Raw genomic sequence first — 26,865 nt, 5'->3', positions numbered from 1 at the left:
AATGCCCTGTACAGCTGCAGTAAAACTTTCCTACTTTCATATTCCATTCCCCTGCAATAAGTGCCTACATTCCATTTGCCTTCCTAATCATTTGCTGTAGCTGCATTCTAACTTTCTATGATTCTTATGACACCCAGATCCCTCTGTATTACAGAGTTCTGCAATTTCTCTCCATTTAAATAGCATACTACTAATTGTATAGTAGCTAACAGACAGAAAACGACAATCCAAAATGACTAGGCTATTTGCATATTTTTGATTGCATTGCTAAACTGATTGTAATGGTGTTACCAAAGATATTAAAGAAAAACAATTTAGACTCCAAACTGTCTGTATGCCTTAGCCTTTGTCAATTGTAGTTCAAGACATAGCTATTGATAATGTATTCATGGTTCACCGAAGTAACTGTGAGTGGTGTATTGATGGTCTATTGATGTAACTGTGAATGGCGTATCGATGGTCTAATTGATGTAACGGTGAATGGTGTATCGATGGTCTAATTGATGTAACTGAATGGTGCATCGATGATCTAATTGATGTAACTGTGAATGGTGTATTGATGGTCTAATTGATGTAACTGTGAACGGTGTATCGATGGTCTAATTGATGTAACTGTGAATGGTGTATTGATGTTCTATTGATGTAACTGTGAATGGTGTATCGATGGTCTAATTGACGTAGAATGGTGTATCGATGGTCTAATTGATGTAACTGTGAATGGCGCATTGATGGTCTAATTGATGTAACTGTGAATGGCGCATTGATGATCTAATTGATATAACTGTGAATGGTGTATTAATGTAACTGTAAATGATGTATCGATGGTTTAATTGATGTAACTGTGAACGGTGTATTGATGATCTAATTGATGTAACTGTGAATGGTGTATTAATGTATCTGTGAATGGTGTATTGATGGTCTAATTGATGTAACTGTGAATGGTGTATTGATGATCTAATTGATATAACTGTGAATGGTGTATTAATGTAACTGTGAATGGTGTATTGATGGTCTAATTGATGTAACTGTGAATGGTGTATTGGTGGTCTAATTGATGTAAATGTCAATGGTGTATTGATGATCTAATTGATGTAACTGTGGTGTATTAATGTAACTGTGAATGGTGTATTGATGGCCTAATTGATGTAACTGTGAATGGTGTATCCATGGTCTAATTGACGTAACTGTCAATGGTGTATCGATGGTCTAATTGATGTAACTGTGAATAGTGTATCGATGGTCTACTGAAGTAATTGTGAATGGTGTATCGATGGTCTACTGAAGTAACTGTGAATGGTGTATCGATGGTCTACTGAAGTAATTGTGAATGGTGTATCGATGGTCTACTGAAGTAACTGTGAATGGTGTATTGATGGTCTATTGATGTAACTGTACATGGTGTATTGATCGAGTTATGAATGGTGCGGATCAATTGCTTTTACCAAATATAGTAGCAGAACTCCTGGATACCAAAGATAGAGAGGGATAAAAAGGGATTTTCAAAAGGATCCAGTACACAGTTGTACAGGTTCATAGAAGAAAGAAGACAAGAAACAGAAGAAGTCAGACCAAATCAGAACTAGTGTCATACTGTGTCCAAGCTGCTCCGGAGAGTAAAGACCCTGTGCAACTTGTAAACTATTGCCTGGTTGTTAAATATTGCTTTCTTAATAAGTCCTCTTTCTTTTTTCCCCCCAACGCTGAATCTACAGTCTGCCAACTTTTTGTCTTGTCAAAAACCCAAATAAAGGTTCAAGTAAATTACAGAACCTTAAAGAATGAGGAGAGATATTTGTGTACAATCTCCTAGAGTCATATGCTCTATTTTGGATTTAAGTTCGCCACACTTTGCCCTTGACTTCATTGACCAGATGCCCACCTAACTGTAGGACTCCCAGTCTATTATTCTCCTCTGATGCTGTCCAGACATCTTTACAACTTTTTTTTTTATTATGCCGTGCCAGACTTCCCCATTTTGAATTTTTATTTATCTGCAGTCCAATTATGTTGAAGTACAGTCTTGTTCCTTGGCAGCCAATTTGCACACAAAAAGGCCCCATAAACTGCAAGGAGATTAACATCCAGTTAAACTGTTTTTGGTGATTAACACTCCTGTGAAGTGCTCGGGGCATTTATTATGTTAAAGGAGCTATATAAGTTGTTGTTGTTGATGGTGTCTTACAGATGGAGTGTTGGGCAGGGCACCAGAAGAACTCATGTTTTTTTCATAGTGCTGTGGCATCTTTTATATCTACCACACTGACAGACAGTGCAGTGGTTAGCTTATCATTTGAAAGAGAATACCTGAAATAATAGTACACTTCCTTAATACTGCACTGGAGTGTCAGGCAAGATTGTGTACCTGGAGTTGTGCTCAAACCCATAACTAGAGGCAAGAATGCTACCTGCAGCCAAGCTGCTATCCTCAGTGAGGTTTGCAATGAAGCTACTGAAACTTTATTGGATTTAAACTACAGGAAATGCTGGCGGTGTAATATAGCAGGATTCTGATTAATGGCCTATATAATTGCTTTTTCAGAAATGTGATTCAGCCACTGGTTTAATTAAAATACTGTTAGGAAATAGAGATAATTTAAGTTATATATGTATTTGTGGGTGTTAGGAATGGGTTTTAGCTTTAATGTTTAAGTTTGATTTGTATTTCTGTATCTGTTTGTTAAGAAGAGGTCAAGTTGAGTTTTAGTTCCACTTTAAAAAATGCCTGTATTTCTAATGAGAGTTTACGACTATAAAAGAAGTTAAGCAAATACAAGAGTAGAAAAACTAAGCTGTTGCCTAGCAACAGGGGTCCAGGGAGGCAGGTCCCTCCCACGGAGACACACAGAAAAAATTAGAAACAGCAGTTTTGAGTTTAGTTAAGAGTAGCTGCCAGGCAGAAGCAACCCAGAAGGGGCAGATAGCCAGTCCAAAGCTAAAGTTGGTTGAAAGTAGCTGTCAGAGAGATTGGAAAATGGGACAGATAGCCAATCCCAAGCTAAAGAAGAAAGTCCCCGCAACTCTAGAGGTGTGGAAACAGGAGAAAGTCCCAAGCAGACCTTCTGGTCAAAGGACGAACAGGAACCTGGAAAAGGTCTTATTAAGTGAAGTTAAAAGTGAGGGGCAGAGAAAGGCCCCAAGCTTCAAGTTGCAGGAAGCAGAGTCAAAGTGATATAAAGGCTTGTGAGAAGTCAGAAGGTCCAAAGAGGCAAGTGAAGGTCTGTAACTCTTTGCTATGTGGATGTGAAGTAGTGTGTACTGTTGACAGCTGAGTCGGTGACAGAGTGTGTGGAAGGACGTTTCAATGCATGTGGTGACCCAGGGAGAGGAACACCAGGAGAGTTTGAAACCCTGGTGGTGAACAATTGGGGAAGGCATCTGAAAGAAAGTGTCGGTTTGGGAGAAGATCCTAAAGCGAGTTCTTGGAGAGTGGAGATTGGAAACCCTTGTGTGAAAGACGGAGTTCTGTGAGACTGGTTGGCTCATGGTGTAACAAGTGACTGGGGGGGCGGGAATTGAAGAGAAATCCATAGCATCTGTTTGGGGTTGTATCTGTCACTTGGTTTCAGAGTGTGGTGTGCCTGACCACAGGGTGTCTATTGGTACATGGCTTACTGTGAACACTACAGTATAAGATAGCTGTTGTAACTTGTGTTATCCTTACAAATCTGTAAAGGTATAGTTGCAGGTGGAGGAGTATTATAATATAGTTCATCTTTTCTTGTTTGATAAACTTTTCATGTTTTTGTTAAATGTTCATTAGCTGACTCCGGTGACTCTGTTCAGTATCCCCTCTCCACGTATCTAAACAAACAAATAAAAGTTAGGATCTATCAAGCTGAGTTCCACCCTGGGATCAGGCTTGTCCAATGGTAACCTCAGCTGGGGATCATAACAATACTTAAGGGGTACCAACCAAAAAATGGATTCTCCTCCACGACCACTTCCAGTTGGGTCACCAGTCTGTATAACAAAGTCCCTCTGTTACAAAACAAAATAAATGAAAAGTGACCAGATGTTTACAGTATGAAAGTCATATTTTAGGAATTCTTTTTTGATCAAAATTAAACCAAAACTTCAATTCACGTCCACATTCTACCTACTAATTCAATCTAGACACCCACATTTCACCTCTTCCTTTAACTTCCTGAGTAAGAAAAAAGCCCTTTTGTGTCCACTCTAGTGCATATTTTCCGTTACTCTGCACCTGAGCATCCCAACAGCAGAGGTAGCTGAATGAATCTTCTTGGTTTTGATGAAGAAATCCATGAGCACTTGTTAGAGATGAGCAAATAGCAGTTGGAGAGTGGTTTAAGGTGGTTGTCGGCAATAGTGAAAAGAAACTTGGGAGTTATCTTTGCTCTCTGGGATGACCTGAGTAACGGGCAGTTTTGACAGAATTGTAAAAGGCTTCTTACACTTGATATTATCAAGTCAGATTCACGATGGCTAAGCCAGTGCACCAGGTATGCTCACGTTTTCACCCCTTGTACTTAATGTAGCAAACATTAAAGGCCATATGGAAGGGAACAACCAGAATATAACAAGGGCATTAAAAGAGGGTAAGGGAGTACTTGAGCAAATCAACTACTGTAGAGGTATCATAGTAAATGGGGGAGCCAAAGGCTAAGCAGTTGGGAATTTAAGAGTACAATTTTAAGGAAGCTGGGGCAAGTGCTTTTTCAGGGTCGATATAAGGAGCAAATGACATTAGAGGGAAGGGAAGGGGGCATGTAATTGTGAAGAAAACAATACAGCCCATGCTTCCACAACTTGCTCTCAGCTGTAGCTGTATGAATCACTTTTTTCAAGGTATGCAACTTCTCCATTAGCTCTTGGCCAACGTGGTGTGATCTTTCAATGAGTGAAAGTATACAAGGAAGCAGCCAAAGATAGGTCGAGGGCAAGCAATGTATACTTAGACACTCCAGACTTGTGCAGAACAATGGGCAGCAAAACTCTGCCACCGGACCATCACAATTTCTTTCACTCCAACCATTCTTGAAGGTCCTCCTTAAATCTACTTTGACAGGTCTTCTTTGGCCGGCCCCGTCTTCTTTTTCCATCTGGTGGTGTCCATTCTAATGCCACTCTCATGAAGCATACATCTGGGAGGCGAAATTTGTGTCCTGCCAGTCTCAGTCAGACGGTGTTGGGTGCCCAGACCATGTGGAGCCGCTGGAAGACCGATGCTGCTTTGCCAACTCTTATGTGGATGGCAATCTTTCCATCACCCTCCCTGGAGATGTTGCTTCCTAGGTAAGGGAAGTGGCTGATGTCCTTTATGTTTTGTTGGCTGATGGTGTTGGGAAGCCCTTGTTGCCATCCAGCGATCACTGTCTTGGTCTTCTCGCAGCTGATTTGTAGACTAACCTTGGCGCACCTACTCTCAAGATTGATGATCATGTCTTGGAAGCGCGCAATTCTTCGGCCAGCAAGGCAATGTATTCTGCAAAATCCAGGTCCATCTATTGGTGGTGCTGCCACAGGATGCCAAAGTCTGCATCCACCATCACTTTCCTCATGATAAAATCAATAACCAAGAGGAAAAGAATTGGGAAGAGTATGCAGCCTTGCCATATTCCTGTGATGATGGAGTCCATGATGCTCATGCTGTTCTTGATGCAGCAGCTGAAGTGGTAAAAGGCTTTGAAGTTGTTAATATACCGCGATGGGATGCCATACTGTCTTGCAATATACCAGAGTAACTGCTGATGGATGCAATCGAAAGCCTTCTTGAAATCAATGAAGTTGATTACAAATGGCTTCTGATACTTGTTTCTGAGTGTAATGAATTTCTCACAGCATGATCTGCCACCCGGAAACTTGCCCGTTCTTCACAATGTGTACCGTGTACTTCTGCTTTCAATCTGTTGAGGAGCATCGTGAAGATCTTGCCAGTTACTGACGGCAGTGTTATGCACCTCCAGTTGTTGCAGTCGCTGAGATTCCCTTTCTTCGGCAGCTTGACAATTACACTTCAACTCCAGTCATGCGGGACATCCACTGTAATCCAGATCTTGTTGAACAGGTCCATGAGGTCTGTTGTGATGATGTATTTGCCATGTGTTGGAACCATATCTACAAGAACTATATTTTCTTTTAAAATTTGGAAGGACATTGCATTATTTAGACACTTGGGAGCTGACCTGGATTTTTTTTTTTAAATGACATAAATTGATCTTGGATTGGAGAAAGCATGCCTTTTCCAAGGAATCACATGACATCAGCTAAATGACCAAATGCAGAGGAGAGTTATTTGTTTATTTGAACTGCAATCACTTTAATTGATGTTGGGGGGGAAAGAAAGCTGTTTTAAAGGCAAAGGCCTGGTGATTTACTAGAAATCACCTGACGAAGGAGCTTTATGTTTTGAACTCCTTGTTTAGAACTCAGTTGGGAATGAATTGAGAAGGGGAAAAGCTGTCCAGCTTGCGCTCTCCTTGTCTTGCTTGAAACCCAATTTGGTTATCAGTATCCAGCAATGAATCCTCATCTCAGAGGAACTTGTCTGTATTTGGAAACTTGAGAGGTGGAGACGAGAAGGACTGATCCAGCTCTATTTTCCTCCAACAAAAACAGAAAATGCTGGAACTCAGCAGGTCTGACAGCATCTGTGGAGAGAGAAAAACGAAGTTAACCTTTCAAGTCCATATGACCCTTCTTCAGAGAAGGGTCTGAAGAAGGGTCATACAGACTCGAAATGTTAACTTTGTTTTTCTTTCTCCACAGATGCTGTCAGACCTGCTGAGTTTTTCCAGCATTTTCTGTTTTTGTTTCAGATTTCCAGCATCCACAGTATTTTGTTTTTATCTATTTTCCTCCACACTGAAACTCCATTGGTAAGAAGCTAGTCCCAGACATTGCCTGGGATTAGTTTCCTCGTAAGAGGGAGCACCAGATCAACAGCATCAAAACCCTGCCAACTTTATGCTTTTTATAGAAGTTTTTCCTTCAACCGTCCATCTCTACAGAGACTCTATTTGTTTGTCCATTGTTTGTACGTGTGGGAGTTTTAAAAGGGATAGATAGTTACACTTCTAGATTACAAATTGTGTGTTAACCAGTTCTTGGAACTTGTCTTAAAAAAAGTTTTGTTTTATGATAAATCAATCATTCTGAGTTTATCGAAAGAAGCCTGGTTAAAGTCTCTCTTATTCTGGGTCTAACAGTAGTGAAGGTAAATAACCGGCCACTTTGGTAAGTGAATTAAACATTTATACTAATGGTACGACCTGTGGAGTAGTGGGGCTAGATAAACTGCACACGCCTCTCATCCCGATCGTAACACATGTTTCAATAGCCATGCTGGTCTCATTGATCTCAGGTGTCTTTTTGTTCTTCAGGCTCTTGATGGCTCTTTGGACCTCTGATCTGACAATTTCTCCCAGGTTAACATTCAGTTACTGAGGTGCGGTGCTGTCGTCAAACTCGAATGTGAAGCTGGGGCTGAGGCTGGGCTGATTGAGGAAATCCCAAAAGTGTTTCGAGCAATGTATATGGGTTGCAGAGTTTAAGAGAGGAGAGGAGGACAATTAATTCAAGAGGGAGGGCAAGGGGAGCAGACTTTGCTGGATATAAAACCATGATTCAGAAGTAAAAGAACAAGGTGTTGATTGCCATTGCTTCTATTTAAGTGTCACTTTCAATATGCTAAGGAAAGTCACACTTAGTATGCTATAATGCCATGTCAATGCGGTTCCTGTGTGGCATTCTTAATCAATCATTTTAAAATGCTCCCACAGTTATCACCATCAGTCATGTAATCGAGTATTTCAACCTCTTTTTATACAGTTCAAAATGCTCTCTCCAAACACAGACACACTTAAAATCTTTAGTTATACTAAGTGTTCTCCACAGTTCAAGTGTACAGAGCGTTTGACACTTGCACCATATGCTTTGTCAAATTGTGTAGTTCACAAGGTTCAGTAATTTCACACTGAAATCATAATATTGACATGCCATTATATTGCACCATCCAGTTCCCCAGTCTTTTAAAATTACATAACAAGTCATAAAATACCAGATCAAGCAATTATGTAGACTATTTGCTTTGCCCTTTTCATTTTTAGGAGAATTTACAAGGTTTAAAGATGCTGAAAACAAATGGAAACTCACCTGAACACTGTGGATGAGGCAGTAGTTATAATACTTGATCTTACAAAGCTTCAGAAAATTCAAACAGGCTACAAACAAAAAAGACATACTGTATGTAAAACTTAACCCCAAAAATTCTTTCTGGTTAAATAGGACATAGCATGAGATTGTTAGTGCTGTTTCAGCATTTCTTTTTTTATTATGATTGGCCTTTCACCCATGAAACTCGGTTTTCAAGTTCCCCTCGTTCCTCAACTTCCCTCCATGTTTTCAAATCCTCCTTAAAACCCTTCTCTGTGATCATGCTTTTGCCCAGCCCCCTTTTCTTGCTTGGTATTGACCTTTATTGACTCCCCACGCTTCTTTGAGACATGCTCTCCACATAAGGAGCACTACAGAAATCTAAGCAGCTAAGTTTTTAATTGCATGATTATGCATCAAGGGAATCAGGATGCCTTCAAGGTCAGCTTTAAACATGCTTACTAGTGTAAAATGATTTAGGGCAGATTTAATTAAACAAAAACACAATCTCCAGTGTTTTTTAACACGGTGACTCTCATTCTCTTACCTGGGAGTCAGAAGATTGTGAGTTCAAGTCCCACTCCAGAGACTTGAGTACAAATTCCAGACTGACACTGCAACACAGCACTGAGGGAGTGCTGCACTGTTACAGTGCCATCTATCAGATGAGATGTCAAACTGAGTCCCTGTCTGCCCTTTCAAGTGGATGTAAAAGTGAACATTATTTTGAATATCAGGGAAATCTTCCCCAGTGTCCTATATACATATGAATTAGGAGTAGGCCATTCGGCTCCTTGAGCATGCTCTGTCATTCGATAAGATCATGGCTGGTCTGATTGTGGCCCTTGTGGCCTCAACTCCATTTTACTGCCTACCCCCGATACCTTTTGATTCCCTGGTTAGTCAAGAATCTATCTACTGCTGCCTTAAAAATATTCAATGACCCTGCCTCCACTGTTCTCTAGAGAAGAAGACTTTCACAGATTCACAACCCCCTTGAGAAAAAATTTCTCATTTCTCTTAATAGGAGACCTCGCATTTTTAAACTGTGTACCCTAGTTCTAGTTTCTCCCACAAGGAGAAACATTCTTCTGGCATGCACCCTGTCAAGTCCCCTCAGGATCTTAATACGTTTCAATAAGATCACATGTTTCAATAAGATCACCTCTCATTCTTCTAATCTCCAGTGGATCGACCCAACCTGTCCAACTTTTCCTCATTAGATAACACCCCTGCACTCCCCCCACCCCCAAACACCCCGGACCAGAAATCAATCAAATCAATCAAGTGAGCCTTCTCTGAACTGCTTCTAATGCAATTATGTCCTTTCTTAAATAAAGAGACTAAAACTATAAACAGTTCTCTAGAGATAAAAACAAAAAGCTAAAAGCTACAGCGGATGCTGGAAATCCAAAACAAAAACAGAATTACCTGGAAAAACTCAGCAGGTCTGGCAGCATCGGCGGAGAAGAAATCAGTTAACGTTTCGAGCCTTCATGGCCCTTCGGCAGAGGGCCATGAAGGCTCGAAACGTTAACTGATTTCTTCTCCGCCGATGCTGCCAGACCTGCTGAGTTTTTCCAGGTAATTCTGTTTTTGTAACAGTTCTCTAGATGTGGTGTCACCAACCCCCTGTACAACTGTACAGCAAAACATCCCTACTTATATATTCCATTCTACCTCGCAATAAATACCAACATTCCATTTGCCTTCCTAATCACTTGCTGTACCTGCATATTAACATTTTGTGATTTATGTACCAGGACACCCAGATCCTTCCTATCTCCATTTAAACAATATGCTGCTTTTCTCTTCCTTTTGCCAAAGTGGAAAAGTTCACATTTTCCCCCATCAGCAAACTTAGCAACCATACAATCGGTCCCGTAATCAAACCCATTGATATAGCTTGTCTTTCTTCATTTATATTTACATATTTATACAATATTTATCCCTCAACTAACATCACCAAAACAGATAATCCTATTGTTGTTTGTGAGATGAGTTAGCTGTTTGTAAATTTGCTGCCACGTTTCCTACATTAGAACAGTAACTGCACTTCAAAAAGTATTTAATTGGCTGTAAAGTGTTATGGGACACCTTGAGGTCATGAAAAGTGTGGAGTTACAAAGCTTTCTTACTGGGCAGTTGAGAGAAGATTTCTCCCCTTTGCCTTTAAAGAACAATTTTTTTTGCACTCCTTTCAGGTGAAGCAGCGCTTCACTTGCACCGCCTTCAACTTGGTCTACTGTATTCAGTGGTCCCAATGCTCATCTCCTCTACATTGGGGAGACTAAACGTAGACTGGGTGGCCATTTTGCGGAACACCTTTGCTCAGTACACAACATGACCCAGAGCTTCCTGTTGCTTGCCATTTCAACACACCATCCTGCTCTCATGCCCACATGTCCATCTGTGGCCTGCTGCAATGTTCCAGTGAAGCACAACACAAACTGGAGGAACAGCACCCCATCTTCCAATTAGGCACCTTACAGCCTTCCGGACTTAACATTGAGCTAAACAATTTCAGACCATGAACTCTCTCTTCCCACTTGACCCCTTTATTATCCAATTTTTATTTATTTTAAATGGTATTTTATTCTTTCATTTATTTGATTTTTTAATCCTTTCCCCCCCCACCCCCCCAGCCCCCCGCAGGGTGATCTGTCACTTGTTTTCATGTTCTGCTTTCAGAGTCCTGTCCCTTCTGCTATTAACACCATCTGCTATCTTACCTTTATGCCACTATCAGCCCCTTCTTTACTCTTCACCACTACCATTAACACTCCCTTTGTCTTCTGTCATGACACCTTTGTCAATCTCTCCTTAGCTGTCACCAACCCTCACCTTCTATCTCGTTCCACCTGCTCCACCCCCTCTTAAACAGTACAAAATCCATCACATTTCTACTTCTCTTCAGCTCTGAAGAAGTCATACAGACTCAAAACGTTAACTGTTTCTCTCTCCACAGATGCTGCCAGGCCTGCTGAGCTTTTCCAGCATTTTCTGTTTTTAATTTTCGCAGATATGTGTATTAGCCTAACTACAACGAAGAAATTTACACTGAAAACTACTTCTCCGAATTACTACTAACCCCTAGGCCTCTCCTCCGTGTACAAATCGATCACCAAATCGCCCACCGTCGTTTCTAACAGCACCGCCATTTTCTCTTCAGCATGACGCAAAATGGCTGCCAGATGAATAGCGTCGCCTGACGTCGAGTCCTCACCGGCGCTCAAGTGGGAGAAGGCGTGGCTCTCACCTGCACCCGGGCGCCTGCGCTCCCGCTTCCGGACCCGGCTCCCCGCGCCTGCGCTCCCGGACCCGACGAAACCCCACCCCCGGGCGCCTGCGCCTGCGCCTTGCACCCCACACCCCTCCCCCACCACCTGGTTCTCCGTGCCGCCTCCAGAAGCTTCTACCGGCGGTAACTCATCGAGCAGATCGGTAGACTCGTTCCGTGGTACTGTTCGGCCTTAACAGGTACCGCAAACATGCCGCGGTTAGAATCGCTGTACTCCATTACCATGTTATAAAATAAACAAATACTTTGGTGTCTGACCCCGGAAAAGTTAGTAAACTCAGCAACCTTGCGCGTGCTCTTCCGCCCCCCCCCCCCCCCCCCGCGTAGCTTGAACCTTATTTTTCTATGCCCTGCAAAACTACAGAGCTTTATTTAACTGACTACATCGTAAAGTTTTTAATGGAGAGCGAGGGGAAGGTGGCACCCTCTGCTTCTTGAATCAGTACCGTGAACACCTCCAGTATTTACTCCAAACAAAAGGTAGGGAGTTCGCCCCATTACAAGCCCTTGTTTATTTATCACTGCCTCATTCCCTGCTGGCACCCACTCTTTGGGTGCTCCTGACAAGGTGAGGCAGAAATACAAAAGTATATGAAAACACTCGGCAGGTCAGACACCATCTCTAAAGAGAGAGAAACGAGTTAACCTTTCATCAGAAAGTTGTACAGAGTAATACAGGTAGCAGAATGACAAAGGTGCGTGGCTGCCACAGTGAGGAAGGGAATATTGAAGAGTGGGGAAGGAAGCAGAAAAAGTTTTACAGAAACAGGAGAGATCATTCTTATGGCTGTGAGCAGTAATATTGGGCATCAACAATGTTGCTGGACTGGTCAAGAAAAAATGGCACAGGATGTCTGCTAATTTTCAAAACTGTTTAATCATAATTTTTCACCACTTATTCTTTGGTAGTTTGAGCATTCTGTGATATTTGAATCATTCGTTAACTGTGACTTATGACTTTTTATGAGAAAGATGCGACCGCACATGACATTGTTCCTAGATTCTTGTGGTTTTGTGCAGAGCAGAGTGGGTATCGATATGTGGCGAGCAGGGAGGAACGTGGAAAACAAGGCATTAACAGTATGCAGCATAGAAGAAGTGTTGTGAAGCAGTCAGTTATATGTGCAACCGGGGCTGCTGTTGGGATGCATGTTGGTGCATACAGAGGTGTTTGAGACTCATAACCATGGAGGAGGAAAGGTATACAGATAGAAAAGAAGTATATGAGAAAAATGTTGTTACTTTAAAAAGAATGGCAACAAAATAAAAAGGCCAACTGGAGAAATGGCAGTGGATGAGGTGGGAAAGTGCTTTACCAGGTACTGTGAAAGTAGAACGTGATGGTGAGGGTACTGGAGAAGTGACTGCTAAAAGGTCGAGTGCAAGGTTGAAGCGGGAAAGAGATCAGTTTGAGAAGAATTGTGCTGAAGAGAAGTAAGCTGGACAGTAACAGCACTAAAGGCAAACACATTTACATGTATTATCTTTGTTGTTTGTGGAGAGTCATCACTCGGTAATTTTTGTGTTTACATGCAGTGGAAGGAGAGGCACATAGAGAGAAAAGAAGAAATGGTAAGAAAGTTTAAATCATGGTTCAGTGTCAATGGCATGAATAGAAGTGTGTAACTGGCATAGACTGACAGAACACCAAAGCTGGGGTTGACATGAGAAGGAGTTTTCAGATGACAAGGACAGGATCTGGGGGAAGAGACACAATGACTGATTTCACACCATATTCATTTTGTTTGTATTTGTCCTGCTGAAACTCTTTCGAGTTATCAACAGTCACAGATTGCAACTCTTTCAAGTACAATCACAGTTCTTGGTTTCTGGGAGTGGGACATGAACCCACAACCCTCTGATTCAAAGGCGAGGGTGCTATGAACTGAGCCACAGCTGAGATCTGGGGGAAGAGAGTGACTGTGCCAGCAGTGGGGAAACTGCCCTGGTCTGAATCAGTGTGATGATCTGGTTCTGAAATGAAACAAACTGGGGAACAATAGGGTAAAGATGACTGAGTACAACTTCGAGTGGAGGTAGAGGCATCTTTAAAAAAATTATAAAAAGTACATAAATAACTTCAATTGTTCAACATATTCCTGTTGATGCTCCAATGTTTTGGTAGTTGAAAATGACGTGAAGGAAGAAATTTACATATGAGTAAATCAACTCTAAGAAATTTAAATAGAGCAGCATAATTTCCATACAGGAACAGGAGTAGGCCATTTAACCCCTTGAGCCTGTTCCGCCAGTCGCTGATATGGCTTATTCAATGGCCATACAATGAAGCATGGCGTAGGTTGATGGTTCTCAAAGTTCTTTGGTTGAAGAGCCCATTATCAAATAGATTAGTAATCATAGACCCCCCCCCCCAATTATAAAACTAGATAATACTCATTATGATAATGTACCACATGAGTGTTTTAATAATGTTTTTAAGAAAACAGTATTTACTTGCAGATATCAATGAGATGGGTGTGCTTGCTTCTCCTACAGAGCTTATCCTGCACTTCCAGACAGATCTGAGCTTAGGGCCTTGGGGAAAATGGCACCCTGGATGAACTTGTATTTTAGTGTTCTTTAAGGGTACCTGCTTTATTTCAATAACAGCTTGGTATTTATAATGCTTTTAAAGTGTATTGAGGCACAAACAGAAAAGGTTAGACAGTGAGACATGGATGAGGTTGTTAAGAGGGTTCACTTAAAGATTGGTTAAAGATGAAGAGAGAGTAAAGAGGTGGAGGGATTGAGAGAGGGAATTTGAGACAGTAATCTAGATGGCAAGTTGGATAAACCTGACTTGCATTTCCTAGAGTTTAGTTGAAGGGTGATTTTAATTCAGATTTAAATTGATGTAAGGATCCAAAAGGATAGGTAAGGGGAAATTATTTCTTCTGGTAAGGGAGCCCAGAGCAAAAGGACACTCTCTTAACGTTAGAACTAGGCTATTTCGTGTGAAAACAGGAAGTAGTTCTTCATTAGTTGAAAATTAGGTTAGGGGAAATCTGAAATTCTCTCTCCCAAGAAGCTCTGTCAACTGAAATGTTCAAGATTGAGATTGGCTATTTTATTAAGTTAAGGTATTAAGGGATATGGACTCAGTGGGGAAATAGCAGGGCAGTGGGAAAGATTTGCAGGGCTATGGGGAAAAGGCAGGGGTGAGACACTACCTGAGCTGCTCCTGCAGAGAGCTGGCAAGGACATGATGGGCTAAATGGCCGCCTGTACCAAAATTAGACTAAATGGAGTTCAACAGATCTGATTGAATGGTGGAAGAGGCTCAAGGTTCTGAATGGCCTACTCCTGTTCCTGTGCTTCTCTTCATAGAATGGTTATAGCACAGAAGGAGGCCATTCAGCCCATTGTATCCATGCCAGCTCCCTGCAGGAGCAGCCCAGGTAGTGTCTCACCCCTGCCTTTTCCCCATAGCCCTGCAAATCTTTTCTCTTCAGATAGTTATACAATCCACTTTTGAAAGCCATGATTGAATCTGTCTTCACCATACTGTCAGGTAATACATTCCAGATCCTAGCCATTCGCTGCGTAAAATAGGTTTGCGTCATGTTGCTTCTTTTGCCAGCCAGCTTAAACCAGTGTCCTCTGGTTCTCGACTCTTGTGCCAGCGGGAACAGTTTCTCCATGTCTACTCTGTCCAGATTCATCATGATTTTGAACACCTCTATCAAATCTACTCTCGGCCTTCTCAAAGGAAAACAAACCCAGCTTCACCAATCTATCCACATAGCTGAAGTGTCTTATTCCTGGAACCACTATCATAAATCTTTTCTGCGCTCCCTCCAATGCCTTCACATCTTTTCTAAAGTGTGGTATCCAGAATTGGACACTACTTCAGTTGAGGCTGAACCAGTGTTTTATAAAGGTTCATTGTAACTTGCTTGCTTTTGTACTTTATGGCTCTATTTATAAGCCCAGGATCTTACATGCATTTTTAACCACTTTCTCAACCTGCTGTGCCACCTTCAATGATTTGTGCACGCATACCACCAGGTCCGTCTGCTCCTACACTCCTTTAGAAATGTATAATTTATTTTATATTCAACTTTTATATTCAGCCTCAGTTGCTTCTTCCTGCCAAAATGTGTAATTTCGTAATTTTTGGCATTTATTTTTAACTGCCATGTACCTGCCTGTTTCACCAGCCAGTCTGTGTCCTCTTGAAATTTACACTGCCCCCCTCACAATTCACAATAGTACTCATTATCAATAGCTGAAGTTTGTTTTCATGGCCATGTGCATCAATACTTTGTTTGCTAACTCATTATGGCTTCAGGCCCTCCGTGGATTGCCACATTGACATGATGGAGAGGCTTGTGCACACCAACGATCCCTTGAGCCACTGGGAGTTCCTTGCTTCTGGTAGGGCCATCCATGGCAGCAAGGTCAGGGGGAAGGTGCCAGACAAAGTACCATCCATAAAGTCTTCAGCAGTAGAATAGGTGAAGGAAGATTGCATCTCACTGGCTGCAAAGGTGGAAGAAGACTGCAGTGGCATGGTAGTCCTGGTCATCATAGTTTGACACGTCACTGAAATCTGACTACCAGCCTGTCAAGATTGTGTGGATAATAATGGTGCTTCAATGTCCCCATGTTAATCAAAGTCACACGTGCAGACTTCTGTTAGGGTCCATTCACCAAGTCCTGTGGCGAAAGAGAATCGGCAAACAGGCTGTGAGCCTGGGAGTCCCTAGCCAAGAAACTGCACACCCTGCAACAGATGCATGAAGATCATTGGATACCTGTGTTGGGACAGAGGTGTCTTTACAGAATTACAGACTTGTTACAGCACAAGTAGAGGCCATTTGGCCCATCATGTCTGCACCGCCTCTCCAAATGAGCAGTTCAGCTAGTGCCATTCCCCTGCTTTCTAGTACCCCTGCACATTATCTTTTGGGCAACAGCACCTGTGACTGAATAATCCTCTACAGGATAGCCTCAGCTCATCCCAAATGGGGGGGGTGGGGGGGCTAGAAAAGTTGCCCTAAAAATAGACTCTCTCACTTTCTCCTGGCTGGGGAACCACACCTTGTGGAATCACCATCTTTGTGGTCAAAGAACGAAAACTTAAAGTTTTGCAACTTGGAATGAAAGAACACTCATGGGTAATCTCAAGAGTGACCATCTGGAAAGAAGAACTGCAATCGCATCACATGAGCTATCAAGACTCCAGATTGACGTTGCCACCCTCAGTAAGATGCACCTTCCTGGGAGAAGCAGCTAAAGGAACAAGCAGGGTGATCCAACTTTTACTGGAAATAAAAGGATGATAGTGACCCTCGTGTCCACAGAATTGGTTTTGCCATCCAGGATAGGATCTTAGATGCACTGCCAGAACTCCCCAATTGTAAAAATGAAAGAGTCGTGACACTTCACCTACAGCTCAGTCGTAATCATTGTACCACCATCATCAGCACTTGTGCCCTGGACGTGACACATTACATGACGACCTGACTCGGTTGAAAATGCAAAAGAAAAGTTCTATTCTGACCTTAATCCTGCCATCCAAAAGAAGAAAAGGTTTCCTTCTGGGGGACTTTAATGCCAGGTTCGGCCATGACTCCAATGTCTGGAATGGAACCATTGGGAAAAATGGAGTGGGAAAAGCCAATGCAAATTACGACATCCTGCTGAAAAAGTGTGCTCAGCTTGGCCCCTTATGTCGTTGCCTTCTCTCTCTCTCGACCTTATAACTTCTTGGCTGCCAACACACTATGTACCTTGATCCTAATCATAGATATGATGTAGAAATTTATACAGTCAAAAGGAAAGGAGCAGACCATTTAGCCCAGCCAGTCAATGCCAGCATTTTTGATCTAGTTTTCCCTTAAAGGCACCAATGCTATTTGCCTTGACTACTCCTTATGGCAGTTAATTCCACATTCTAACCACACTCTGGGTAGAGATTTCTGCTGAATTCCATATTGGGCTTTTTAAGGACTATTTTATGCTTGTGACAACTTGAGTACAACAGGAAAATAGTGTGTGTGAGGAGACTAACAATGCAATGCTTTGTATGCAAATATAGGTGAAGACGGTGCAATGAAAGAAAGTGTATCAATCATAGAGAACAAAAAGAATAAAAGAGAAAGAGAGAAGGACAGAATTAGAGTGGCTAACTCAGGAAACAGTTACTAAAAGAAAGACTTGTATGAGTACAATGCCTTTCAGCATCCAAACTTTGGAATGTTTCACTTAAGTCATTTAGTTTGAGGACCATTAGTCTGTTAGCCCACGAATAGAAAGAGGTAAATTACTAATTAACCTCTCTAATTGAGGGAGGAATGTTAGCCAGGGCACTGAGTGAGGCTCTCTATTCTTGCCTTGGGATCATTAATGTCCACTTAGCTTAGCTGGACAGAACCTTGGTGTAACTTCGTTTCTGAGGAACAAAAATGTTGCACTCACTGTTCTGGTGTATCAGCCTAGATTATGTGCTCAAAAAAAAAGTAGCAATTTTTCTGTCAGAGTGACACAATAGGAGGTCCACTAGTTGTATTTAAAATCTAGTGAAGCTAGTTAGAGTAAACTATTCTAACTGTACCCTATGTTCCTGTGAAAAAAAAATTGGTTGCATTTCCCAAAGTTTTAAACATTCTTCCTGTTTGTTCTTCTAGAATGCAATTAAAATGAGTCTTCTGGAGATCAGTGAGAATGTGAAATTAGGCAGAGAATATGCCTTATTGGGGAATTATGATTCTGCATTAGTGTACTATCAAGGAGTAATTGAACAGATTCAAAAGTACTTATCTTCTGTCAGAGATCCTTCATACAAGCAGAAATGGAATCAGGTAAGATTCACTCCACTATTTTCATATTTCTGTTGCCAATTGCACAACTGGACTGATGGTGTCTTGTGACCTGTGCTGCATGAAAACATTTCAGATTCTGTGCTCATATTTGTTATGTCTCAGTTGGAAGCTGGTGATATTTAACAGCAACAACGTATACCCAATTGTATGACAGGTGCTATTCATCTTCATGGTAAAAATGATTTTACATTAAGATTTAAGCTGATCTTTAATTTACTGGTCTTCTCAAACGCCCCTGTGCATTGGTTGTCACCTGTGATTTTAAATGTTACAATGGATCTGCCTTGTCTTTACTCCTGGATAAAATTGCCTCCATCTTCCTCTTACTGCCTGATTGCTTATCTTCCCAGACAGGAAAAAATAATTATTTACATTCAATTACGTGTGATTATTTGATTCTTCTGTTGTAAAATATCTCAATTTTCACATTTAGGTGCATGAAATATGTGTATGGTACATTAAAATACTTGTAATTTTGCTGGAACTAAATGTCTCCACTACAGGAAGAATAGTAGAGGGGAAAATGTCACAGTCAGTTAAGAGGTAGTTTACAGCTGTGAAAGGTTTCTGTGGGAAAATTAAATAGACAATATGGTATATCTCGTATGTGCTTATCTTAGTGACTCATTATCTTTGTCACAAATTACACAGGACCGTGACTCCACATAATGATACCTTTGTCTCAGCCACCTTTAAATGTAACTTTCCAGGCATCATATTGGTCAAAGAGCAGCTTATCTAGTATCTTTGACTTGCAGATTCTGGGTGACCCTTTCAGCCATCTTTTGCTGAGTCTAAACTGGGTGGAGGAGGTGGGCTACTAATAGAAAATACTGGTTCTGTGAATCAGCAAATGCTGTCAATCATATAACAAAAAAATGTTTTTATTCTCTAAATGAACAGGTTATAATAATCAAAGCCTTTGGTTTTACCTGAGAAGCTTTCAAAACTTAATTTGTTTGGGGGAACTGCACTCGTCTCACTCATGCACTCTTTCCCTCATCCATGTCTCTCTTCCCCTATCTTCTCTCACTGCATCCCCTCTCTCTGTCCCCACCCATCCATGTTATACATCTAAACTAGACACAATAAACAGCTGATAAAATATTAAGCTATAGCTGAAGAAAAATAATTCTCCAGATCTTCAAATCATTGGAAAACCAGAAGTCCTTTGCAGAATGGTAGACATTTTCAGTTCCACTGATAAGTTTTGAAATGTATTGCACACTGCACACGCTTAGTCTGCTCCATTCTGGGAACTGTAGTCATAAGTTTTCATTGGTAACTCCTTTATCAGCTGTGGGAAGGGTATGAACCCCACCAGCCTTTGGACAGAGGTTAATGCCTCTGAACAAAAATACAAATAAAGGTAACCCAAAAAAGTAAAAGATAACGAAAGATCTAAAAATGTACATTTTTTTATGCCTTTATAATTGCCCTTGCGAATGGAAAGTTGTCTCAAGTGGTGTTCCACAGGGCTCGGTGTTGGGACCCTTGCCGTTTGTGTTATATATTAACGTTTTGGACATGAACGTGGAGGGCTCAATTAAGAAATTAGCAGATGACACAAAGATTGGCCGAGTAGTGGATAGTGTAGAGGATAGCCATAATCTCCAAAACGATATAGATGGGTTGGTGGAGTGGGCGGTAAAGTGGCAGTTGGATTTTAACATAGAGAAGTGTGAGGTCATACATTTAGGGAGGTCAAAAGGTTACAGGGATTACAAAATAAATGGGAATATACTAAGAGGGCTAGATGATGTGAGAGATCTTGGCGTACAAGTACACAGTACCCTGATGGCAGCAGTTCAAGTAGACAAGGTTGTAAAGAAGGCATATGGAATGCTCTCCTTCATTGGCAGAGGTATAGAATATAAAAGTAAGGATATAATGTTGGAATTGTATAAAACACTGGTGAGGCCACAACTGGAGTATTGTGTGCGGTTCTGGTCACCACATTACAGGAAGGACTTAATAGCTCTGGAAAGAGTGCAGAGGAGGTTTACAAGAATGTTGCCAGGGTTAGAAAAGTGTAGCTATAAGGAGAGATTGGATAGGCTGGGGTTATTTTCCTTAGAACAAAGAAGGCTGAGAGGTGACTTGATTGAGGTGTGCAAAATTATGAGGGGAATAGAGGTGTGCAAAATTATGAGGGGAATAGATAGAGTGAACAGGATAAAATTGTTTCCCTTGATGGAGAATTCTAGAACCAGGGGACATAGATTCAAGATAAGTGGCAGAAGGTGTAGGGGGGACATGAGGAAGAACTTTTTTACGCAGTAGGTAGTGGGTGTCTGGAATTTGCTGCCCAAGTTGGTGGTAGAGGCAGAAACTTTAAACTCTTTTAAAAAGTACCTGGATCTGCACCTTAAGTGCAGTAAGCTGCAGGGCTATGGGCCGGGTGCAGGAAGGTGGGATTAGAAAGGGCACCTGGGTGTCCTCGGGCTGGCATGGACAAGATGGGCTGAATGGCCTCCTGTGCTGTAACTTTTCGATGGTTTTATAATGTTACAAATATTTCTTTGGAATTTAGAAGTTTATGTTGCTGAAGAAAAGAATGTCTGTTGCTTGGTGCTATGGTTCCATTAATGTCAAACTCTAGAATTCTGTACAGATATTTTTGTAATTTTAATAAAAAGAAAGAATTGGCTTTGTTCAGTGTTTTATCATGACTCTCAAGATAATCCTAAATGTTTTGCATCCAATTAATTACTTTTAAAAGTACAGTTGGTGTTAAACATAGCAGCAGTACCCCACAGTCAGCAAATGAGATAAATGACCAGTTAAATCAGTTTTTGATTGTGGTTGAGGTTGGATGTTGATCAGGATGCAGGAAAACTCCCTGATTTGTATATGTTTAACATAGATCCAAACTCTTTAACTGAATCACTGCCTTCTATTTGCTGTATATCTCAAAAGGTATGGCAAGAGATAACTGAAGAATGCCAGCATGTCAAAGAGATTATGTCAACATTGGACAGCTTTAAACATGACAGTTCCCCCTTGCAAGCGGTACGACATGAAGGACCAGCACGTGATTTAGAAGTCTGGTCATTGCCTGTGCCTGTAGAACGCAAGTAAGTAATATCAAAAACAAAAAATGCTGGAAAAACTCAGCAGGCCTGGCAGCATCTGTGCAGAAAGAAACACAGTTAACATTTCGAGTCCATATGACCCTTCTTCAGAGCTAAAGAGAAGTAGAAATTTTATACTGTTTAAGAGGGAGCGGAGCAAAATAGAGAGTCAGGGATAGGTGGGAGCTAAGAAGAAATTTGACAAAGATGTCATGGACACTGGACAACGGTGCTGATTGTGGCATAAAGGTAAGATAGCAGAATGTGTTAATAGCAGAACAAAGGTCAGTGCTCTGAAAGCACAACACAGATGATCCTGTGGGGTGGGGGGGGGGGGGGGGGGGGGGCGGTGTTGGGGAAAAAGGATTAAAATTTTTTAAATGAATAAGTAAATAAATAAAAACAAATAATTGGATTAAAAAAGAAATATAATAGAGGAGAGTGTTCATGGCCTGAAGTTGTTGAACTCGATGTTAAATCCAGAAGGCTGCAAAGCCATCAGGAGATGAAGTGCTGTTCCTCCAGTTTGCGTTGGGCTTCACTGGAACATTGTGGAAAGCCAAGGATGGACATGTGGGCATGAGAGCAAAATGGTGTGTTGAAATGGCAAGTGACAGGAAGGTCTAGATCATGTTTACGGACTAAGCAAAGGTATTCTGCAAAGCAGTCACTCAGTCTGCGTTTAACCTCCCTAATGTAGAGGAGAAAAGCATTGGGAGCAGAGAATACAGTACATCAAATTGAAGGAGGTGCAAGTGAAGCACTGCTTCACCTGAAAGGAGTGTTTGTGACCTTAGACAGGGAGGAGGTAAAGGGACAAGTGTTGCACCTTCTGCAATTGCATGGGAAGGTGCTGTGCGAAGGAGACGAGGAGTTTGGAGTGATGGAGTCAGGGTGTCACGGAGGCAAAGGTTGCCCAATCCCGTAACCTGTCTATACCTCTTTACAGCCTCTTTGTGTCCTCCTCAGCTTGCATTCCCAACTGGCTTTCTATCCTCTGCAAACTTAGATACACTACTCTCTGCATTTTTTAAAGTTACTAATATAGATTGTTGGTAGCTGAGATCACAGCACTGATCCTTGCGGAAATCCACTAGTTCAGCCTGCCATTTTTAAAAAACCCCATTTATCACTCCTCTCAGCTTCCTGTCTGTTAACTAATTCTCCACCCATGCTGATATATCATCCCCAACTTCATGGGCCCTTATCTTGAGTAGTAACTTTTTGTGTGGCGCCTTATCAAATATTTTTTGGAAATCTAAGTATAATACATCTACTGGTTCCCCTTTATCCGCCCTACTAGTTACATTCTCAAAAAACTCTTATTTCATCAAACAGGATTTCCCTTTCGTAAAGCCCATGTTGACTTGCTGTAATCTGTACTATGCTTTTCTAAGTGCATTGTTACGACTGCCTTAGTAATAGATTCCAGTACTTTGCCCATGACTGATGTCAGGCTAACTGGCTTCCTGTTTTCTCTCTCCTTTTATGAATAGCAGTGCTAACCTCCAATCTGGGACCATTCTAGAATCTAGGGAATTTGGAAAATCGTAGCGCATACACTATCTCTGTTGCTATCTCTTTTAGAAGCCTAGGATTTAGGCCATCAGGTCCTAGGGATTTGTTAGATTTTAGTCCCTTGAGTTTCTCTAATTCTTTTTCTCTGCTGGTATTGATTATTGATTAATTTCATCCCTTTATTAGCCCTTAGGTTACCCTCTATTTCTGATAAGTAACTTAAGTCGTCTTCTGTGAAGACAGACACAGAATATTTGTTTAATGCCTCTGCCATGTCCTCATTCCACATGCTAATTTCTCCTGCCTTTGCTTCTAAGGGACCAATGTTTACCTTCGCTCCTCTTTTTCCTTTTTAGATACTTGTCAAAGCTCGTACAGTCTGTTTTTATAACTCGCTAGTTTACTCTCTATTTTTTCCATTTTTGTCAGCTTTTTGGTGACTGCTAGTTTCTATAAAACACCCAATCCTCAGAATTGCATCTATTCTTTGCAAATTTTTAAACCTCTTCCTTTAATTTGATGTTATCCATAACCTCCTTAGTAAGCCATGGATTGATTTTTCTTGCTGAGCATTTGTTTTTCAATGGAATGAATTTTTGTTGAACATTTTTAATTGTTTCTTTAAATGTTTCCCACTTTATTTATTGCTGTAACTTTTAGTCCATTTACTCAATCAACTTTAGTCAGCTCTCCCATCGTACCTATATAATTAGCTCTGTTTAAGTTTAAGGTTCTTGTTTGTGGCTGGAGTGTGTTGCTTTCAAACTTACTGTGGAATTCAATTTTATTATGATCAATATTTCCCAGTGGACCTTTTACTAGGACATTGCTAATTAACCCTTGCTCATCGCACAATACTAGATCTAAAATAGCATTATCCTTAGTTGGTTCCACAAGATATTAGGACTTAGGAGCAGGAGTATGCCATGTAAGTCTCCAGGAAACTCTGAAAAGCACTGTACAAACTCATCTTTCAAACCACCTTTGCTAATTTATTGGTCCAGCCTAAATGAAGACGAAAGCCCCCCGCACAATTATTACATTGCCTTTGCTACAAGCTCCAATAATTTCTTGTTTAATGCTCTGTCCAACAGTATAACTTCTATAAGGTGGCCTATAAACTGCTCAGCGTTTTCTAACATGCTATTCCTAACCTCCACCCATACTGATTCTACTTCCTAATTTTCTGAACCAAGATCCATTTTTTTTTTGTCCTTATGTCATCCTTCATTATCAGACAACCCTCCTTCTTTTCCATTCTGCCCTACTTTATTTCCCAGCCTTGGTCATCTTGTAACTGTGTCTCTGTATTGGCGATTAGATCTAAACCATTTATCTCTATAGTATCTTTGCATAGTTCTAGGCAACGAGATGCAGCTGAGCATGTGTAGAGAACGTTACCTGACTTAGTCTAAGCAGACTGATTTGCATTTCCCTGAATGTAGACCATCACCACATCCAAGAAAGCGACAGTCAACTCCTTGCAATGACCTTAGAGCTCCTCAAAAAGACCGTCTAGGAGCTCCAGTTAGAGGTTCTAGCCGTCCTGTATCCCGAATAGGAAACAGTGAGAGAGTCAGAGCAAACAAAGGAAAGGAAAAGAAAGAAAATCAAAACAAAGGAAAGGAGGACAAGGTAGGTTTTATTCCACTAAAATAAGTAATTCTTCAGGGTGGTGAAATACTGAAAATAAATTGCTATGAACAAGAAAGTCTTTAATCCCTTAGGTATTTATAAGTGTTGAATAATGATTTCTGCCTCAGAAGTGTTTGCTGTCAGAATAATAAGTTGCAACCTGAATGTCCTTAACATTCTCTACCTTACCACTGCTTTCAGTAGAGGGTTTGTCTAATGGACTTACAGGGGAACCAACTGGTGATTTATGGAAAATCAGATGGTACCAGGTACACGACCTACAAAGAAGAGCAATGTTATGTTACTATACATGCTTTATTTTTTGCTTACCATCAGTCCCTGGCACATTTTCTATTTACACAATATATACAGCGTTTGGTGAGCTTAAAAAGTAAAGTAAGAATAGAGCTTGGAATTCATCTGAAGTGCTGTCACTATCATGTGAGTAAAAATAACAGCTAAGTTAGTCATAGCAAGATCAGACAAACAGCTGTGAAATGAATGACCGGTTAATCTGCTTTTGTTGGTGGGGGGTGGTGGGGTGGGGGTGGAATTTTGCCAAGGAGAAATTCATCTTCTACTTCACATAGTTTCATGGGATCATTCACCTAAATGAAGTGCTCAAGCCCCTGTAGTAGGTCTTGAATCTACAATGTTCTGACAAAGGCCAGAGTGCTACCAACTGAGTTAAGCTGACACTTTTGGTAGTTTAATATTTGTGTTTGGTTATTGCAAGCAATCGCAGTTTAGCTTATGTTTCTCAAGTCCTCTTGCATTTCGTTTGATAATTTGCAAACTACAATGTATTCTTGCACACATTTTATTGCTAAATATTTGTTATTACAGATAGTAGCTTAAAGAAGGGAAAGCTTATTCCATTCCCTCAGAATTCAGCCCTACTCCTTATAAACTTCGAATAGGAATTGCTTTCTTTTGTTTTATGAAAACTTGGATAGATATACCCAGTAATTTAAGTGCGTAGCTCTGGATTTTTACCGAATTAATTTTTCAGTGGGATGTCATAAAAGTAAGAAAATCTCTAAGGTTATGAAGTTTAAGAAATAATCAAGTATGTTAATTAAAATTACTCTAGGTTAAACCAATTGATGCCTCTGAAAGTGAGCCAAAAAAATTTGATGGCTCTGGAAATGACCGAGATTTAATAGAAGCTTTGGAGAGAGACATAATATCTCAAAATCCAAATGTTCGATGGTGAGTAAAATCATTAGTGTCTGATTCTTTTGAAATCTGATTTAACTATTGAAACTGTGCACATACCAATTCTGATTTGAAATAATGAACTGTGACCATTTTTTATAGCAAGGTCAAAGATGGAAGGTATACCTGTTTAATTGAACACTTTTTTTGTGCAATGTTTATCAAAGATCAATTTTGTCTTCTAGTCCTAAAGGTAAGTAAGAATGACACAATTCTGGAATACTGTGTCAACAAGTAACTCGACCAATTTTGTGTTTAGGGATGATATAGCAGACTTGGCGACAGCAAAAAAATTACTGGAAGAAGCAGTAGTTCTGCCCATGTGGATGCCAGATTTCTTTAAAGGAATCAGACGACCTTGGAAAGTAAGATAATATTCAACATGTCTTGGTAAAAGCTATCGATGCTTCTCTGTGCTATGTACTTGCCCCATTGACAAACCTCACAGCTTAAGTTATAGAATATTAAAAGTTTACAAGGCCATTCAGCAGATTTAATGCATCTTGTACTGCCAGGCAATATTACCTGTTTACTTGCTCATCAGACACAGCAAAATAACCGTAGCAAATAATGAAGTAAAACCTCTATAGGAGGCCAATCATAACATAACTCTCTAAACACATACTTCTTTGAACTTTTAGTCTTTAAGTTTGAAACTCTCAGCCCCAGACTTAACACTATTATCCTTTTGTAAGCTGTCAATGCATCAATGTACTTACGAAAGTTGACCAGCCAAAACTGCATATTCCATGTGTGACATTACTGATGAATTGCACAGAATTAACACAAATTAATACAGCTTGTAATAAAATTCATCAAGAGACATTACAGTAATAATGGCATTCTTAATAACTTTACATTGACTTAATACTCTGTGACTACTTGCTAATCACAAATCAAACTTTACTTTTTCCACATCTGCAAATGAAAAGCCAGTCACTGTGTTTGGGTTTCATGTGTCAATGTACTTCAGCTTGTTTTGATTCACATTGTATTTCATCAGCATTCCCTCCCAGAATGCTGTCAATTGTAGAAGGCACCAGTAAAAATTAAATGGTCTAGCAGTTTCTAGGTAAAATTAAATTATATATAGTTAAATAAACGTTTTTATTCTGCTAATAATTGTTCCATCTTACCTGCTAAGCGACTATTGAATGAATTGTGATTGAAAGGTTTT

The 26,865-nt window shown here is 40.6% G+C and overlaps 2 protein-coding genes across 4 annotated transcripts in view; one reads left to right on the top strand and one right to left on the bottom strand.

Moving 5' to 3' along the window:
- The window catches only part of ppil4 (peptidylprolyl isomerase (cyclophilin)-like 4), a 45,495-nt gene extending 34,076 nt beyond the window's left edge, over window positions 1-11,419 (bottom strand). The window contains exons 1-3 of one of the 2 annotated variants that reach the window (XM_078541778.1): window positions 11,207-11,419; window positions 8,116-8,183; window positions 3,914-3,978 (exon numbers count right to left, since the gene is read on the bottom strand). In XM_078541778.1, the coding sequence (XP_078397904.1) occupies window positions 3,914-3,978; window positions 8,116-8,183; window positions 11,207-11,276 (203 nt within the window). In that variant the 5' untranslated portion in view covers window positions 11,277-11,419. Of the gene's footprint in view, window positions 1-3,661; window positions 3,795-3,913; window positions 3,979-8,115; window positions 8,184-11,206 lie in introns of those variants that run through there. The other variant, XM_078541779.1, reaches the window with a different exon arrangement.
- A 68-nt stretch (window positions 11,420-11,487) lies between these two features.
- Window positions 11,488-26,865, top strand: part of LOC144680608 (katanin p60 ATPase-containing subunit A1-like) — a 30,696-nt gene continuing 15,318 nt past the window's right edge. For both annotated transcript variants that reach the window (XM_078541776.1, XM_078541775.1), the window contains exons 1-6: window positions 11,488-11,595; window positions 18,049-18,222; window positions 21,163-21,320; window positions 24,281-24,470; window positions 25,564-25,682; window positions 25,948-26,053. In XM_078541776.1, coding sequence (XP_078397902.1) covers window positions 18,061-18,222; window positions 21,163-21,320; window positions 24,281-24,470; window positions 25,564-25,682; window positions 25,948-26,053 — 735 coding nt within the window. In that variant the 5' untranslated portion in view covers window positions 11,488-11,595; window positions 18,049-18,060. The remainder of the gene's footprint in view (window positions 11,596-18,048; window positions 18,223-21,162; window positions 21,321-24,280; window positions 24,471-25,563; window positions 25,683-25,947; window positions 26,054-26,865) is intronic.

Source organism: Cetorhinus maximus, chromosome 5 (genome assembly GCF_964194155.1).
Source record: "Cetorhinus maximus chromosome 5, sCetMax3.hap1.1, whole genome shotgun sequence".
NCBI classification, from domain to species: domain Eukaryota; kingdom Metazoa; phylum Chordata; class Chondrichthyes; order Lamniformes; family Cetorhinidae; genus Cetorhinus; species Cetorhinus maximus.
Note: the sequence above shows the minus strand (reverse complement) of the source record. Positions and strands in the feature narration are given on the sequence as shown.